The sequence below is a fragment of the Lupinus angustifolius genome, unplaced genomic scaffold (assembly GCF_001865875.1).
Source record: "Lupinus angustifolius cultivar Tanjil unplaced genomic scaffold, LupAngTanjil_v1.0 Scaffold_156_4, whole genome shotgun sequence".
Classification (NCBI taxonomy): Eukaryota; Viridiplantae; Streptophyta; class Magnoliopsida; order Fabales; family Fabaceae; genus Lupinus; species Lupinus angustifolius.
In genome coordinates, this window is record NW_017726078.1 from 10,490 (window position 1) to 30,049 (window position 19,560).

The window sequence follows — 19,560 nt, forward strand, 5'->3', positions numbered from 1 at the left end:
ACAGAAATTAAATTTCGTCTAAAAGACGGTACAACAAAAGTGTCTTTCAAATCCAAATAGAAACCAGTACATAATAACAGCCTAAAATGCCCTATAGCTTCCACTTCTACCGATTTCCCATCGCCAACATAGATGTATTTTTCAACATGATTAGGCTTTCGGTACTTCAGGCAACCCTGCATTGAAACACTGATGTTAGAAGTTGAACCGGAGTCTAACCACCAGGTGTTTCCAGGTACTGAAGTTAAATTGACCTCAGAACAAACCAAAGCAAGAAATGTACCTTTCTTAGCACGCCATGCGTGATACTTTACACATTTCTTCTTTTGATGTCCAGTTGCTTTGCAAAAGAAACAGACATCATCTTGCTTCTATTTCTTTTGCTCTGGGCCCTTAGCAGCTTCATTCTTGGGCTCTGAAGTGATTTTCGTTTTGCCCTTGTCTTTAGAAGTAGTAACATAATGGGCACTTTCAGTCATTTCTCACTTCAGCCTTTCCTCTTCTTGCACACAAAAGGAAATGAGTTCATTTAGAGTCCATTTCTCCATTTGACAGTTATAAGAAATCTTAAACTGACTGAATTGTGCAGGAAGGGAAAGCAAGACCAAATGAATGAGTAAGTCTTCTGACACCTCAAGCTTAAGGGCCTTAAGTTTTGAAGCAATGGTGGACATTCTCATAATGTATTCCCTTATGTTTCCCTTGCCTTGATACCTCATGGAAATCAAGTTCTGTAACAGAGTACTTGTTTCCGTCTTATCGCTCTTTGCAAAGCGCTTTTCAATCTCAGCAAGGATATCTTTGGCCCTATTTATCTCCTCTGAGATAGTACCCCTAAAGACCTCTGGAATTCCGCGCTTAATGATCATTAGACTCATGCGATTAGAGCGATCCCACTTCTCATAATCCTTCCTCTCTTCAGAGGCACTGGATTCCAAAGGAGAAGGAGGGTGTTCTACTCTTAATGCATAGTCCAGATCCATGCAGCCAAGAACAATTTCCATGTTCTCTTTCCAGTCCTTAAAATTTTCAGCATTAAGGACCGGAACCGAATTTAAATTCACAAATATTGAAGCAATCGATGTAGCTGATTCAAACAAAAGACAAAAAATATTAAAATATGCTCACAACTCGAAATTATCAATGTGCTTAAAACAATGATATGTCCAAATCAAGATACCTAGTGCACCATCAATATTAAGTCTTTGGACAGTGATATCAATTGCAAGTGGTACTCTTGTTGTAATGATCAAACATTCATAATAAGGCATGTCAACTGACGAATCCCTCTTTGGATTGATTCATCAGTCACATGTACAAAACTTAAGAATTATGACATGTTTATCATCACAGGTGTATATGATCCTCGGCCCAATATCAACTTTCCTTTGGGCCAGCTAATACCCGCATGAATGACCATACACACTTACATCCAATTTTCCTCATGAGTTATATCCATGAAAGAGGTCACTTTGGCGACATTCCACTTCATTTGACTCATTAAAAAATAACAAACAGCCTTAATGGACATACAAATAACAATTAAAATCAATGCACAAAGATACTGAAGTCCACCTTATAAATCTTAAATTTTACCAACAAAAAAAAATTCGCTTGGGCAAGTAATTTCTCGCTTGGGCGAAAATTATACCATGCTTCTGCCCAATTCTCGCTTGAGCGCGGGATTTCTCGCTTGAGCGAAAAAAATTACCATGCTTCTGCCCAATTCTCGCTTGAGCGCGAGCACAGCGACAACACATGAACAGTGCGATTTCTGCATCATTTTTCTCCGAAAAATCATCCAAAAATCAAGAAAAAATAGCAGAAAAAAAATGTTCATTCATTTGAAATCCTTTTGATTCCATATGAAAAGCATGAATGTCTATCCCAATCGATTTATTGCATAAATGAAACATCAAAACCCTAAATCAAACCAGATTTGGGGAAGAAAAGCAAGAACCCTAATTTCACTCATGAATCAAATTGGGGTGGCTCTGATACCACTTCTTGGAGAAATTACTCCATTCGAAATCCATAGGTTAAACACGGAAGTCCTTATGACCATGGCTTTATTCCCATAACCTAATGTTTATGCCTATACATAAACCCAAATGGAACAATCATGGTCCAGACCGAAGAAACCTCAAATGAGTTCATGGTGAAGATGAAGAACATACCTTGTTGAGCCATTTCCGGAATCTCGAAGGTATGAGGGTGAGATGATCTTCCAGATGATAGAGCGCCGAATGGTTTTCCTTAGTTTCCCTCTAGAGGGGAATGAGTGAATGCCTTAGTTCTTGAGAGTGTGTGTTGTGTTGTAGTGAGGAGCCTTATGGTTGCCTTATGCCTTATCTACCAAATGGATGAGTTGATAGGGTTATATCCTTGTTGGATAACACTATCCTCATCCTACCTTATTCTCCTTAACTTTACACCTGAAAACCTGTTGCTCTTCAAATGGGTACCATAACCCATAAAACTAACCCCGTAGTCGTTACTACTTTAGTTGCAATAATTCTGATTCAGTCCCTTCATCAAATCAGAAATTGTCTGAAGGTATCTACACTTATTATTATTTCATGACACATATACCCTTAGCCACCAAATTAATTACTTAAGATCATTTTATATTTTGGCTAATTACATAATGGCCATAACACAATTATATAACATAAAATTTAACATAATAAAAGTATAACTACTTACATAGAGAAGGCAATATATAACATACAAATATAAATGTTTGTTAGTGACTGCAACATGTCCACATTAAGCATCAAACACCCAAGTAAATTTGATGTATCTAACCATGGTTGATCTGATTTTTGGAAAGTGAGTTAAAACTTCAATATTTAGAAGTTAGTTAGTTGATGGAAGTTAGTTATTCCTATTGTTAGAGAATTAGAGTTAGAATATAAGTATATAAACTTCTATTAAGCTTTGTACAAAATTCATTATGATCATTAAATATATACACATTTTCCTCTTTTTCTTCTTTTTCCAACTTTCATTTTTCTCTTCTTGTGGTTCAAGTTCTTCATCTTCCATTCTTTCTACCATGAAGATGCTTATCTTTTACAAGTGGTTTTGGTGGAGTAGAAAAAAGGGTTTTATCACAAAGTGGGAATTGAGGAAGGAGGGGGTGAGAGAATTAACTAATATAATTGATATAATTAATACTCAAACAAAAACTCATAATTCTAATATTTATTGATACTCTTACTTGACCCATATCCCATTAATATATCTATCTAATTAATTATCATTTGTAATTTAGCAAAATAATTCACTATCATATTTTAATGATAACATTAAATAATTCTTTAAACCAAATAAATATTAACATGTTTCCAAAATAATTAATAATAAATTATATTATTCTTAAAAATCATTAACACCAGCTTAGGTACTAGCTATAAATAATTATTATTAATTTGAAAGAAAATGCATATTTAATTAAAGGTAACTTATAATAATTTTGTACACTTTCCATAAATTATAAATAATAGAGGGTTAAATAGTGTTTATAAAAACTTACAAATTTAAAAGCCTTTTTCAAAAAACCTCATTTTCTCAATGAGTAAAATGATGGATCTGTTTCTCTCAAGATGTGTCTATTTTTCAAGTATAAATAGTTTTCTTAGAAATTACAAGTATAAACAGTTGATAGAATCTATAGAATAGATAAATTTTCATTTTCTTCTTCGTCTTTTTAAATTCTTCAAGTCATGGTGTAAATGGTCCTCTTGGAAACATGATCATTGCGATCAGATATTGATGCTAACTTCATTTAGCCTTCATGAGTTTTCAAAAATTTGTAAAGCGTACCAAAAAACATTACACTTTATGTGTTATTACTTGTGATTGTTCAAAGAAATATTTAATTATTAAATTTTTAACTTCAATATATTTTTAACCAATCACAAGCAATAACACATAAAATATCAAATTTTGTGGGATAACATATATGTTCTAGTACTTCAGACACTTCAGATGGTTGTTATTCTTATATTTTAGTGGATATTGAGAGCTATAAATATTAGGATTAATATTATCATCATTCCTAACTAATCAAAATTCACAAAATAATACAAAAATATTAATTTATGATCCTATAAAAAAAATTAATGAAATGAGACTTTTTAATTGGGTGGACACAAAATAGAATAGGAATAAAGATATGTGATTCTTATCCCCTCTAAGGACCCAAGTGAAAGGAACAAAGATCCTCCATGGAGAGGAGATTTCTTGCTTTTTCTTTTGATTTCAAAGACAAAAGTGTTATTTCATTCTAAACAAAATGATTAAAGTGTTATAACATATAACTTTTTCATTTATTTTTTTATAGTATTTGCCTATTTTAATATATGATTATTACATTTTGGATCTAAGGCCTAATATTCTTTGTCCCTAATCCCAATCACCATAACTAATTCAAACTCAAATGTTGATGTTAATCACAAACCGAACCAATACACATATTACTAAGAGCCTAGCTCTCCGAACTTCTAGTGCACCTTCCCATATCACCATCTAATGGAACATGTCGCCTAGACACCTATTGCTAGGAAGTCTATCGATATTATGGAACCTTTACACCAAAGTTCGCCAACAACCATCTTCTTCAATACTCAACTAGTTGAACAAGGAAGCTTCCTTGAAATGCCTCAACCGCTACCACAATTGTCTACTCATACAATCCTAGTTCAAAAGAACTATTATACTCCACCATAAGTAGTATACCGCAACACACACCTTGCGTCAATAATAATCAATACATGTGTCACATCCTTGCAACCAAGGCAATTCTCATGTCACACCCTACATATCTAGCAATGCATGTGCTAAACCTTGCATCAAAGCCAATACCCATGTTACAACCTACATCAAAGTCAGCCACTACTCATGTGCTTTCATGGATCTATAACATTTAGTATTCTTTACTATGACATCCCAAATAGACCATTATGATATTTCACTTCTCATCTCAAATGAGATCATTCTCTCAATATCTTGAGAGATATTGTTAGCATGTGTCTCAGGGCCAAACTCAACACATGAGTCCCTATTTCCACCTTGATCCTAATCCAATACATGAATTTCTGGGATTATGGATCAACATATATTGCCTCCATCACAGTTCCGCCATGTTTTCTTCTCATTCAACTCCTCTACTTTATCCTTGTGTAATACTTTTGAAGCACCTTGTCTAGCCATCATGCCTTCATCCTCTTTAGCCATTATTTGGCGTCTAGGTTGAGAGCCATCTACCAATTGACTTTGATACCAATTATTGGTACAATGCAAGCGATCTTTGCGCAGTGTTATCCACAATCAATCAAATAAAGTTCATAGAATAAATATAAGAGAAGAAGACAAGAGAATTCAGTAATGGGGTTTGGCCAATTATATCTACGTCCCTGGTAGTGTTGAGCGGCTACCAAAATATTATTAGAGAATAAGGATTACAAACTCTAGCACACTCATTGGGCCAACAACCCATGATATTTTTTTATTTGGTGCTTATATCTGGTCCACATTACAACAAGGGACTTGAGTCTAATATATAACATTGGTCTCTCTACTCTATTCTCATATTAAGCAATGTGAAACTAATGCAATATATATTTCAAGCATCCCCAACAATATCCTTGATGCTAGAGTTGTTACCATTGTTGTGCAAACTGTGCACAATTCACCAACCAAGCATCAACATTTTTTTAAAAGTTTTGATGAGTTAGTATTAATGAAAAGAGGAGGTCATATCAGCTATGCTGGACCTATTGGTCTTCATTCATATAAGCATATAAATCAACTATTACACTTGGAAGGTTCTTAATAAATTGGCTCTATTTTGAAGCATATGGAAGTATGGTAGTTCCAACCACATTTCAACTTTCTTTTCTTATTCTTCATCTTTTAACTCCCAATTACATTTATTTCTTCATACGCTATTTTTCTTTATTCATCTCTTTAAACACACAACATTATTGTAGTATGTAAATTTTACATCATTGAAACTGTATATCAGGATCAAGATTCAGATCCATTTTTATCTCTTTCATCTATTATGGTTGGTTTGCTTATGTCAAGTAGACGGTTAAGCATTAGATGATTAAGCTTTTGTCAAGTAAATGGTTAAGCGGTGGATGGAATTGCTTCTGCCAATGCTGGTTAAACGTCGTTATTACTTCACATTATGATTTCAAGACTGGAAGATGAAGATTCACCCACTAGAAGGAGAAGGTATTAGAGTATGTATGATGTTCAACACAATCATTTCAAGCTTGGAATGTTTGATATATTCCAGCTTGCAAGAGCATGTTAAAATAAACGTGTTTTCTTTTTTAAATCAATTAGTTTAGGTCAGTTAGGTTTATCTTTCACTATATAAACTCTTGTATTCTCTCCCTTTCAAAATTAATTGAGAAAAAATGAGAATGATGTGAAGTTTTTTCTCTCATTCTTCTCTTTCTTTAAGCTTGTCATTCCTCATTTTTCTTGATTTATCAAGAATATCATTCTTTCATGACTCATACCAAACTTTAAAAGATCAAAGGACAAGGAAGGGGGAGGAAGATGTGAGAAATGAAGGCAGTCATCTCCCTTATTTGGGAGTATGAAATTTAAATGGGGAAAGTAAACTACTGATAATGTTATAATATTTTTATAATTTTACTCAAAATATTTAGGCATTTTAACATTTTTCTTAAAAAAAAAACCCCAAATTAGGGGAAATATAAAAATAAACACATAAATGGTTTTAAAGGGTTTGAGAAATCCTCTAAAAACCTTCTCATCTTCTTCATCCAACTCTCAAACAAGGGGAGACTTTCTAAAGTCATATTTTTCCTTCCCTCGCAAAACTACACTCCCAAACAAAGCCTTAAAATTTAATTAAGTGTACCTACTTACTATGTGTTTGTATGACCTTTTAAGATTTATGATGATATATTGTATGTGTGTACTCAATTTACATCCTTGCTTAGATGTCCATGATAACATTAATTTATGATATGCTTTAGGAAAAAAAAAGCACAAATTTTTCTATATGATGACTCATGAATTAAGGATTATGCTATTGAAAAAATAACTTTAATTCTTTCTTATTAACTAATTGAATTACTTCTTCTAAAAGAATTGAGTTGTGTTATTGTTGAAACCCTACTGAATATTATTTAAATATATTTTTGGAATTAACTATTTTTTTTTGCACCATAGTAAAGTAGATTTGGGTGTTATTATTAATTATTTAAACCAATATTATGAAAGTCAATCCATAGATCAAATCAGAGGAGGTTTCATAAAAGGTCTAATCGTTAAAACCGTTTGATTAGACCGGATGAAATAATATATTAATTAATATTATATATAAATTTATAATTATATAATTATATATATTGTGTTGTTATTGTGGGCTTGTAGCCCTTAAGTCACATTGTATCAAGCTGTTAGGACCCGACCCAGTTATATACATTTATAAATAAAACCTAATAGCAGTAATGCCTAGTTCTCCTTCGTTTAGCCATATTTTAGCATTGGGCAGTTTTCACCTTGCAGCAATGTTATTGAACATTGTTGAAGTTCCTAATTGTGTAGATTGGTTGAAGGTGAAGATGCAGGAGCCAAGATAATAATTACCAGCAACTCTTTCTTTCTCTTTAATTTTTATTTTAAATTTGTTTGGTTCCATTGAAGATATGCATAAAAGAAAAATAAAGTGTAATCCCATTTTGCACTTGAGCACCATTGTGTTTTTTGTTGTTCCATGATTGTATGTGAACTGTTCGGTTTGTTCACTTGGGTTATATCAGTTTAACACATTTGAACCAGATTTTATGCGGTTCAAAACAGTTTGAACAATTATCCAGTTACCAGTACAAACTGATGTTGCTATCAATGACAGTTGATGACTAGACCGATCCAAACGCCCGACCCGGTCAAATTTGCATATTATTGAATTTTAAACCAATCTTTTAGTTTTTCCCTGGAGGCAAAATGTAGAAAATGAATGATTCTAAAAAAAGGTAGGCTAAGAGGATTGGTCTAAGTGGATCCCGGGTAAGGAACAAGTTGAGTTTCCCTTGGGAAAGAATGATTATTATAAAATAGAAATAAATAGATGTGAACTTATCATCTCCCTCAGAATAGGCATAACTTCGTATAATGATCAATAATATGAGTAGGCATTAAAAATGAATATTGTTCTATGGTTGATAAGAGATTTATTTATGAAAAATATTAATCGAAGTTTGAAGAAGGAGAAGGAGAAGGAGTTCTCGACCCACAACAAATAAGAAGGATTTATTAAATAACGTAGTTTAGGACTATAGAACATGGTGCCTTGAGGCTTCTATTTGATATTTTAAGGAGGATTTATTAGTTACTACTTATGTATCAAATATATCTATTTTGAATAAGTAAGTCAAGTCTCAAGCTTTAATCAAATGAATAAATTTCATTAATAGATCATTTAAATCCAAAGGAAAAGTTTTTCCTACTCGTCCAAGGCTATATATCCTAGAAAAACTTTATTGAAATGTTAAGTCAATGTGTCAAATGACTATTTTGTCCAATGAGTTATCGTATCTATTGATAATTACATCCAACGACTATTTGCAAACGAAGGAGACAAAATAGCACACACAAAGAAATAATCAGAGAACAATCATTAACTACACAAAAGACACCCATTTATTATTAAAGTAAACAAAATTTCTCATAAACATTAAGAAGAAGTAATCAGATACAATGAATTGATCATATTACAATAAATTCCTTGCATTACATGCTTCTCGAAGATTGTTAGAGCTTCTGTAAAGACCTAGACGATCATCTATATAAGAAAATTGTTTCTGAAGATCTATATCGATCATGAGAAATTTACTACACTCTAAGGATCAAGTGCTTAAATGCATATTTCATATATCTTGTATAAAAGTTATTTAAGCAAAAGAAAATGAAAATATATCTTGTATAAAAGTTATAGATCATATGATTTTTCTATAATTCAATTTTAGACTTAGTTGATCTTTAATTTTTATATTCTCACCTACATTGAGTTGTAAAAGATAACCTTAAAAATATTATTTTGAGACTTAGAGTTCAATACTGTTTGATGTTGAAAGAATACTTAGTTAACTCTATAGTTCAAATAGACTTAGTAAATGAATAATACTTAATGAGATTTAGAATATAAAAAGACTTGATAGATTCACGAGATTTTAACACTTATAACTATTCTGAAATAATGGAAAACCTTATTGGAGAATGAAGTGGATGTATTGAAGTTAGGAATGACAACAAGGCGAATCGAAGTTGGATTTATACTTCCTAACTTTGAACCCGAAATCCAGAACCTGAACTTAGCGAGGTTGAAAATAAAGGTATTATCCACAAATCTGTCGGGTTTCGAGTAATCTGAACCCAACGAGAAACCTGAAAAGAATAAATGTATTCAAGGAGATTGATTATCATTTCATTTAGTTACATTTTTCTGTAGCATTTCTATTTTCTCTAATGCTATTTCACTTCTATTTGAAGAACCAACAACAATGTAAAGTTAAGGAAATGGACACATGAGAGAATTGCAAATTGTCATAAATGTCAAATATAATATTTTGTGTTAAATATTTGTAATCCACAGTTAAATTTATTCGATTGACATAATATTCAATTTTTTAAATTGAAGATTCATATTTTACATTAAAAAAATGATAGTTATAATATAAGAAAGAAGAAATAGTTAACCAATTAATATGGAACAATGATTATTTTGAATTTTTTCTTTATAAGTAGTATAAATATAGAAATATATAAGTATAGATAAATATAAACAGTTTAAAAACATTCTTTTTTTTAAGAAAGAACATCCTCAATCATGGGTTTATTTTTTTCAGTTATTATTTTAATTAATTTTATTATGCTAATCTATATTTCCCCCATTATTATGCTAAATACATGTGAGCGAAAATAAAACCTCCCCATTCGGAGACTCGGTGGTCCCTACCCTTTCTACCTCACCGGTAACCGGCGATATTGATCTTCCTATGTCCGATTGAGTTGTAGCTTTTCGCTGAGATGTCTCGCCAAATGACGTCTTCTGCCTTCATTAAATCCAAGACACTCGACAATAAATATGTACTCTCGCCCCTTTTCCTTTCTTCTTCTTCTTCATCATTTCTCACAATTTAATCATAATAATCAGCATTCTAAATGCTGCCAATCATATTATATTTAGAATCATTTTTACGTTCGTTTAGGGTCTGTTTGCATTTTGAATTTTGGACGGGAACGAGGAGAAAGAGAAGACTCGAGAGCAAACATTTTCTTCTCTTTCAAAACTCAACTCGAGAACGTACACTTAGTATGGTGGTTGCGATTATATCATAAATATATTTCATGACTTCTAAGCATTCCGCTGCCTCCATTATTTTTCTAAAACCAACTCGCAAACAAATCGATAATTCCTTGTGGTCAACAGGAAAACGCCGTCTGATGAATCTTGCTAGGGGAGTGATAAATGAAATTAACTCAAACCTTATGATTAAACGAAATTTATCATGACAAGGTTACATTAGTAAAATCTAGGGAATTTCTATATACACCTAAGAACCAATGTACTATGTGTAAATAGCCATACATACCAATGAGTGAGTAGTGATTTTTTGGTGTTGATACAAATTCCCCATAAATCTTTTGACTGAGTGGTAAAAGTTCGATTCGTGTAACATACCCCAATTATTTGACACTTGGCAATATGGAATGTATTATATGCTGTAATTTTTCAATTTCATGTTAGAACATGTGGTGAATGGACTCTAGTTAAGTTTATTATGGAAATGCTCATAGATGGAAAAAAAAGAAAAGAAACAATTTAATGATGTTATGCATTTTCCTAGTCTTTGAAGGAATGGTCCATTTCTCTCATCTGTTTTATTGATTTGGATAGGGTAGGGTATGATGTAACTTTCAATTATATGCTGATGACTAAAAGGATTTGGTATGTTACCAGTTGCTTGATTTTGGAATAATAGTCCTGAAAATAGTAACGCTGCGTACATCTACCCTCTCCAAACCCCACTAAGTGGGAACCTCGTGCACGGGGTCACATTTAGTAATAATGAAGCTTATTATAAATTTTCATGTATGATGAATGTGTGCCATAAGTCAGTTGAGTGATTCTTTCTGTTTTGCCTTTTGTATGTTTATCGTGTTTTGTTTTGCTTTTGAATTTTGACTGTTGCTTGGTTCTTTTATAGCTAGTAGCTTGGGTTTCGAATGATTGATTTTTTTTATTGCATGTGAAATTTGGATCAGATGCTGGGAGATGAGATCGGGAAAGGGGCATATGCTCGAGTTTACAAAGCTTTAGACCTAGAGAATGGAGATTTTGTAGCAATTAAACAAGTGTCTTTGGAGAATATTGCTCAGGAAGATCTTAGTGTTATCATGGTATAAAATGTGCTTTTTATGATTCTAATTTTTAACTATTACATTATAAACATAGAGTGGTGATGATGATGTTTAGAGCGATGCTTTAGAGTGTGGTTTTTCTCTCTTTCTAAGTTCTTTATTCCGAAGAATCTTTAAAGGGAGTATGGGTTAAAATTGGATTACTGTGGTGTTTAACTGTTTATATGCAGTTAAGGAAAATTGTATGAAATTTGAAGACTCTGAAGTTTTGGGCATCCCGAATATCAGTAGCAACAATCCTGAGTAGTATAAATTATGAATTGAATATTTGTATCAAACTAAGGCAACTGCTGTGATGAATTGAGAGCCTAATAAAACTGGAAATTAAAGCCTCATGATTATTTTCCAATCAAATTTCTATCAATCTCTATTTTTATTCTGTGTCAAAAAGAAATCTTCAGTTTTATTTCTGTCAGACCCAGCCCTTGCTCCAAATCTTTATGTTCTTGCATTTTTTTGGATAGAAAAAGAAATATATTAAGAAAGAAGAAATCATTAGATGGAGCTGTATACAAATTGATCAAGCTTTTAAAGCCTGCATATTGTGTTTTTTATATCTTCATTCATTCACTAATTGGATGCTCTTTTTGCTTTGACTATTCTGTCATTTGATGGACGCCTTAATGTTTTCAGCAAGAGATTGATTTATTAAAGGTACTTCTTTTTCTTGTTCTGAGTTGTTGTATCTGTTCTACATTGTTGAATTTCTCTTTTGCTTAATAATTGTCATGGTACTGCTAGTTTTCCATGGAAGCATACTGGAAGGAACATATTATTTGTAACTGAGTTTAATATAGCTATTAATTTCCCATATACATGTTCTTGTTTTTAAATACATGCTCTTCTAATATGAATTACAAAGGGATTGGAGATCTCTGTTGAGCTAATGCACTTTTTTACATTTGTTTTATTCTTATATGATCTTTTGGGTTTATAAGAGGATTTCTTATCCCCTTTTTATTTTTGGTCTACTTTATCTTAATAACTTCTATTTTTATAAAACTAGAAGACTGTTATACCTGTCTAGTGTCTGTATTCTACTTTATCTTTATCAATGAATAATTATAGGCTTAATCTTGGGAACTAGTATAAAGAACATGGGATTATTAGGACCTGTGGAATTAGCACTTACCTATTATGTGATGCTATTTTGGTAAATGATTATCCATTTGCAGAACTTGAACCACAAAAACATTGTAAAATATCTTGGATCCTCAAAGACAAATACTCACCTGCACATAGTTCTGGAGTGAGTGAGTTTAACCGTGTTTTAAATTTTAAAGATTTAATTATAGTCTCTTTTGAAGAGCAATGTAAAGGGTGAGCCTCGGCGCAATGGTAAAGTTGTTTGCCTTGTGAACTGGAGGTCATGAATTCAAATCCTGAAAACAACCTCTTTACTTGAGAGGGTAAGACTGCATACACCTATCCTCCCGAGACCCACTAGGTGGGAGCTTCGTGCACTGAGCCTCCCGCTCTTTTGGAGGGCACTTAAAGGAATTAATATATTTGATACATGCTGTTTACAACTTGGTAGATATATGGAGAATGGTTCACTTGCAGATATTATCAAGCCAAATAAATTTGGACCTTTTCCAGAATCTTTGGTTGCTCTTTATATTGCTCAGGTTTGTAGGTGTGAAACTGTTCATTCTAGTTGTCTTGGATTTAGCTATTTTTATTTTCCCCCTTAATAAATGAATTATATGATGACACAGGTGTTGGAAGGCTTGGTTTATCTACATGAACAAGGTGTCATTCATAGAGACATTAAGGGTGCAAATATTTTGATAACTAAAGAGGCAAGTCTTCTCCATGTTTGTTTTTGTCTATAAGGTCTTTGCCTTTAGGAAACTTTTCTGGTTGTATCTATGAAAATTGAATGTATCACTATTTATCTGTATGGATTTGAGTTTTCATTTGTTATCCCCTCCTTCAATTAGGAGTTTGGATTTAACTGTTCAATTTAAATCTAAATGAAGCATCATGAATTCAGGTAATAGATGGTCGATGTTGAACTTAATCTTAAGTCAATCTTTAGCCTAATTGAGTAATTAAATATTTTAGCGGGTGAATCGATGTTGAACTTAATCTTGCATGATAAGGAGGCTTATGAGTTAGAGTCTACTTTTTAACGACCCTATCAATCTTTTTTTATTTTCCCGACTCAAGAAATTAGGTCCTTGATTTCTTGGGAGTTGTTCACTTGTAAATATTATTTTTTCAGTTCATAATACAGTATAACAATACAAATAGGTTACTTTTGGATAAACTCATCTTGATATGTCCAAAGCTCATTCTAAGGTTAAATAAAGCTTTTGTCCCGACTGCAATTCTTAACGAGATTAACATGTATGTCATCATGATCAAGAAGCACAGACCTCTTAACGGTTTTCTCAGATATGTGCATAATGTGGTTCATATTCAGAAACTAGTCTCATTTTTTGGCATTGCTTGATGGTAAAATTTCCTTGGAATAGGTTGTTTTGGATCTTTGAAGAGTCTTTGTGGAATTCCCTATGGATTTGCATCATTTTCTCCTTACTGATTGTAGAGGTTTTGGCTTTTGAAAGAAGCTAAACATCTATGGCAGTGCAGTGTTTTTTCGGTTCTTTGGTGTATATGGCCGGGAGGAACAATAGAATATTCAATAACTCCTTTTTCACTCTAGACTTTGTTTGGCATAATGTTACTCTTTTGGCGTCCATTTGGGACTCTGCCCATTGTAGACACACAGAAGGACTGGCATACTTTGTGTCATGGCTCTGTCATAGGTTTTAGTTAATTCTTTTTGTTTTTGTTGTGAGGATGCCTTATCCTCTTGCTTTGTATTTTTATCTTCTCATCTAATATTATTTCTTTTATAATAAGAAAGAAGAAAATTTAAAGAAAAGAGGGTCTTTTCAAGTAATTTTGGAGCATTATTGTGACTACTAGATATTCAAATTTAATATCAGAACTTTATATGTGTAGATTGCATATTTCAGTATGGGTTTTCTATCACCCTTGATACTGAAATTTTTTTCTGTGGTCTTCTTTTTTGCTACGTTCTCTTTTTGGTTCTGTAGGTCTAGAAAATTTGCCTTATTATGAACTACATCTTAACCTCTGTTTTCAGGGTCTTGTCAAACTGGCTGATTTTGGTGTTGCGATAAAATTAACAGATGCTGATCTTAATACTAATTCAGTTGTTGGAACACCGTATTGGATGGCCCCAGAGGTATATGTGCTCGATACACCATTGCTAAAGTATTTGTTTAGAAAACTTTTGGTCTTGCCTTGTTTCAATTACTTTGTAGTAGTGTACTAGAATTTCATGGGTTCGCATGCAAAGTTTCACTATATACCCAAAATACCATTTAACTATGCTCTGTTATCTTTTCTATTTTAATTTATAAGTTTCTCCTGCCAAAATATAGAGAAGCCTTAATAAACTTGCTTTCTAGTTAGTGCTTTCCTTTTAGTCAGTGTTGTCATTAGAAACCGTTTGCTCTGCTAGCCTTTTGATCATTGCCTTGTTGAATTATTTTATTATAGAGTACCAGAGTTTCATGCTTTCACATAATTATCGAACCAGATCAGAGTTCAGAGGAAGTGTGTGCTGTGTATTAAAATCAGACACTATCACTTTGTTTGATAATTTTCTTTCTATGGTCAAAACCCAGTTTAAAAAGGTTGTTAAGTCTGTACAAAGTGATTGGGGTGGGGAATTTAGACCTTTTACATCTTATCTGGCTCAGCTAGGCATCTCTCATAGGGTAGTGTGTCCTCATACCCACCATCAAAATGGAACTGTTGAACGAAAACACAGGCATATTGTGGAGACTGGTTTAGCCTTACTTGCCCATGGTTGTTTACCTCTAAAGTTTTGGGATCATGCTTTTCTTACAGCTGTCCACCTTATTAATAGGCTACCATCTCCTGCATTAGCTCATAAATCCCCACACACTCTGCTGTTCAACACCAATCCTGACTATCTCTTCTTAAGAGTCTTTGGTTGTTCTTGTTTCCCTAACCTTAGGCCCTTCAACAAACACAAACTATATTTCAGGTCTTCTGAATGCACCTTTTTGGGTTACTCTATGTCTCATAAAGGATACAAGTGTTTAACTAGTGAAGGCAAAATCATCATTTCTAAAGATGTTCTATTCAATGAACACAGTTTTCCCTATGCTACATCTCTTCGGTCCTCCTCAAGTTCTTCTAACTCTCAGTCCAATTTCTCCCCTGATCAAGTCTTAGTCTTTCACAATCCCACTTATATTCCCTCCCCTGGTCATGTCTCCTCACAAACACATACCTCTCCTTCTGTTCCTAGTTTTGTTAATCCTTTGTCTCCTAGTTCTTCTCCACAACTTGATGATAATGTTACTATTGAGTCCAGTCAAAACAGTGAGTCTATGTCCACTGCTTCTCCTCATCAAAAGAGTCCAGATGTCCTTCCTGCACCTAATGATTCTGTGTCAGTCCCTGGTTCATCTCATCCTATGCAAACTAGGTCTAAGTCGGGGATATTTAAAACCATTTACCCTAGAGCTTACTTAGCTCACACTGAGCCTACCTCAACCAAAGCAGCCTTGGCTGATCCTGTATGGGCTTCAGCCATGAAAGATGAATATGATGCTCTTATAAATTCAGGCACTTGGTCTCTTGTTCCCCTGCCTCCTACTAAACAGGCTATTGGTTGTAAGTGGGTATTTCGTGTTAAGGAAAATCCAGATGGCTCAGTTAATAAATATAAAGCTAGGTTAGTTGCAAAAGGGTTTCATCAGAAACTTGGTGTTGATTACAATGAAACCTTTTCACCTGTAGTAAAACCTATTACTGTAAGGATTTTACTCACTTTGGCTCTAACCTACAACTGGACACTTCAGCAGTTAGATGTTAATAATGCCTTTCTTAATGGGATTCTTACTGAGGAAGTCTATATGCAACAACCTATGGGCTTTCAAGACAAGAATCAATCTTTGGTTTGCAGACTGAACAAGTCATTATATGGGCTCAAGCAGGCCCCTAGGCAGTGGTTTGAGAAATTGAAAGGTACTCTCTTCACACTTGGGTTTAGTACTAGCAAATGTGATAACTCTCTCTTTATTCATAAGTCCACTACATACAGGTTATTTGCATTAGTGTATGTGGATGATATTATTATCACAGGTTCATCTCTACCACATATCAAGGCTTTAATTAACAATCTCAGCAGTGCCTTTGCCTTAAAAGATCTAGGTACCCTTGATTACTTTCTAGGAATTGAAGTCAAATATCTTAAGGATAAATCTATTCTTCTTTCCCAATCTAAGTACATAAGGGACCTTATTGAAAGAGCCAACATGACTGGAGCTAAATCTGTGACTTCCCCTATGGTTTCTAATTGCAAGCTAACAAAGGATGGGTCCAATTATGTTGAAAATCCTTCCTTATACAGGTCTATTGTAGGTGCTCTTCAGTATGCTACTATAACTAGACCTGACATAGCATATTCAGTCAACAAGGTCTGCCAATTTCTCTCTGCTCCTTTAGAGGAACATTGGACTGCTGTAAAACGAATACTAAGATATCTGAATGGTACTCAATGCCATGGTCTACATTTGCAGCCAGCATCCTCATCCTCTCCCTTGGTTCTTAAGGGTTTCTGTGATGCTGATTGGGCATCAGATTGTGATGATAGGAAATCCACATCAGGTGCTTGTTTATTTGTGGGACCTAATTTGGTCACTTGGTGGTCTAAGAAGCAGCAAACTGTCTCCAGATCCAGCACTGAGGCTGAATACAGAAGCTTGGCTTTGCTTGCTCAGGAGTTTCTTTGGGTGCAGTCTCTCTTCACTGAATTACAGTTTTCCTACACTGCACCCCTGCTGCTTTGTGATAATCTTAGTACAGTGGCCATGGCACATAACCCTATTCTCCATCAAAGAACAAAGCACATTGAACTTGACTTGTTCTTTGTTAGAGAAAAGGTTCAAAACAAATCAATACAAGTTAAGCACATCCCAACCAACTTTCAAACTGCTGATGTTCTTACCAAGCCCCTTTCACCTACTAGATTCATCACTCTCAGAAGGCAACTACAAGTCTGCACAACTGATCCACCTTTGGTTTCTGGGGGGTTGTATTAGAGCACACTGTTATTTATAATAACAGTGTGTTAGTTTTGTTAATTGCCATAGTTTGGTTTGGGCTTGGGCTTGTAATTCTTTCTTTTATTATTTCTGCTACATGTGCTCACTATAAATAGTGGCACTCTTTCTTGTAACAAACTCAGTTTTATAATAACAAATTCTGTAACTGCAAAGAAAGAGCAGTTACACTTTCTCTCAAAATTCTCTCTCAAAAGTTACGTATTCTTTCTTCTTCTCTCATTTCTCCTACGTGGATTTTCCTTAACAATAAGGGGAGTTAAACTCAGAGTCCCCAATACCTGTAATAGGAGCACCAGAACCATTACTCATAAAAATATTGTCCGATCCAAGAAGGCCAACAAAGTGCATCAAATTAGAAGAATCTGAGGTAATGTGATGTGTAGCTCTAGAGTCAGGGCACCACAGTTGGGAATTGTATGCTTGCGGTTCAACCGTAACAGGAAGGTGATGAGGACTAGGTTGTCATTGTGTAGGATGGAATGAATCAGCATATGAATGAGCAAGAGACATAGGTGCCGGTCCCAAAACATAAGGTTGATGAAATCCTAGATGAGCCATAGGAGAGGCATTGTTGTTATAATGCCTTGTAGGCTGATGCTGAAACTGAGAATGTGCATAGGGGTGCATAACTGGAGCAGAATATGGCGGAGAAAATTGAGCAGAAACCGGCGGAGCATACTGTGCAAAAACTGGTGGAGCAAACTGAGCAGAAGAAGGAGACAGTTGTGACTGCATTACTAAATCAAACCTGTACCAGCATTGAAGAGCCTCATGACCAGACTTGTAGCAAAGTTGACAGCGAACAAAGCCGCCTCTACCACGTCCAAAACGACCTCCCCTGCCACGGCCAAAGTAACTCCCACGACCTCGACCAAAAGGAGGAACTACAGACTGGTACATCTCTGCTGTCCCTGCAGGTTCTGTCCCCGCTTGTGTAGGAAAACCAGAATTGTTATTGTAAAAACTGTGCCGAGACTGATGCTGGCCAGCAGCAGAGAACTTGGGAGATGACCGAGCAACATTCACAGAAAAAACTTCTTGTGTTGAAGGATGAATACGCTCAAGATAAGTCTCATGAGCCATTAACAGAGATTCAAGTTGAATAAACGTAAATACCTCTGCTCTATTGTTGATTGAGGTGACAAACGATTTGTATTCAGAGAGAATGCCTTCAAGAATTAAACGAACTTGTTCTCGACCAGAGATTACCTCACCAACAGCAGCTAGCGAGTGAATCAGTGCCTTAATCCGAAACACAAACTCAGTCACGGTGTGAGTTCCTTTCTTGATGGTGCGAAGCTCCGAGAGAAGAAGTTGACTACGAGCACGAGTCAAAGAGTAAAAAAACGTATGAATCTCATCCCAAATCTGCCATGCGTGTCGGAGCCCTAAGACACAGGACTGAACCGATTCCGACAGAGACTGAAGGAGCCACGAAACAAGATGCTGGTCTTGCTCCTCCCGCTGAAGAAAGGCTGGATTCATTCTTCCAAACTCACGGTCTTCTTCAGAAAGAAATCGGAGAGGAACTTGAGGATTAACAACATACCTTTCAAGCCGATGTGAAACAAGAACTGCTTCAACTTGTTGCTTCCATATCAAATAATTCTTCTCAGAAAGCTTGGCTAAAATTACTTGAGAAAATGTTACTGTTGACGGAGGAACAGCGGCGCGGTAGGGCGAGGAGAGAGAGACAGTGGTGTTGATTCCGGCGGAAAATTCATGGTGATTTCGGATCTATAAGCTCATGATACCATGTTTGCTTTTGTAGAATGAGAGGATAAGAGGAAGAAGTGTGAACCGAAGAGAAATCAGGAGAAGAAGAAGTTCTCGTGAAGAAGAGAGAGAAAAAGGGAGAGAGAGAGAAAAGGGAAAATGCAAAGAGAGAGAGAAAGATATAATATGCTTTTCTATTTGTTATTCTTAATTGTTAATTACAAAAGGA

The 19,560-nt window shown here is 34.5% G+C and overlaps 1 protein-coding gene across 1 annotated transcript; it reads left to right on the top strand.

Annotated features, from left to right (window-relative positions):
• Positions 1-9,960: 9,960 nt before the first annotated feature.
• LOC109340288 (MAP3K epsilon protein kinase 1-like) lies at positions 9,961-15,057 on the top strand. Its single transcript, XM_019577940.1, has 7 exons — positions 9,961-10,140; positions 11,320-11,454; positions 12,109-12,129; positions 12,651-12,724; positions 13,013-13,103; positions 13,194-13,277; positions 14,594-15,057. Exons 1-7 carry the CDS (start codon positions 10,081-10,083, stop codon positions 14,783-14,785), a joined length of 657 nt encoding a protein of 218 aa, XP_019433485.1. The 5' UTR covers positions 9,961-10,080; the 3' UTR covers positions 14,786-15,057.
• The last annotated feature ends 4,503 nt before the right edge of the window (positions 15,058-19,560 follow it).

Coding starts and splice junctions, on each gene's coding strand:
- LOC109340288 (XM_019577940.1), top strand. CDS start 10,081: ATGTCTCGCCAAATGACGTCTTCTGCCTTCATTAAATCCAAGACACTC. Junction 10,141..11,319: donor AGACACTCGACAATAAATAT/GTACTCTCGCCC, acceptor AATTTGGATCAG/ATGCTGGGAGATGAGATCGG. Junction 11,455..12,108: donor AAGATCTTAGTGTTATCATG/GTATAAAATGTG, acceptor TAATGTTTTCAG/CAAGAGATTGATTTATTAAA.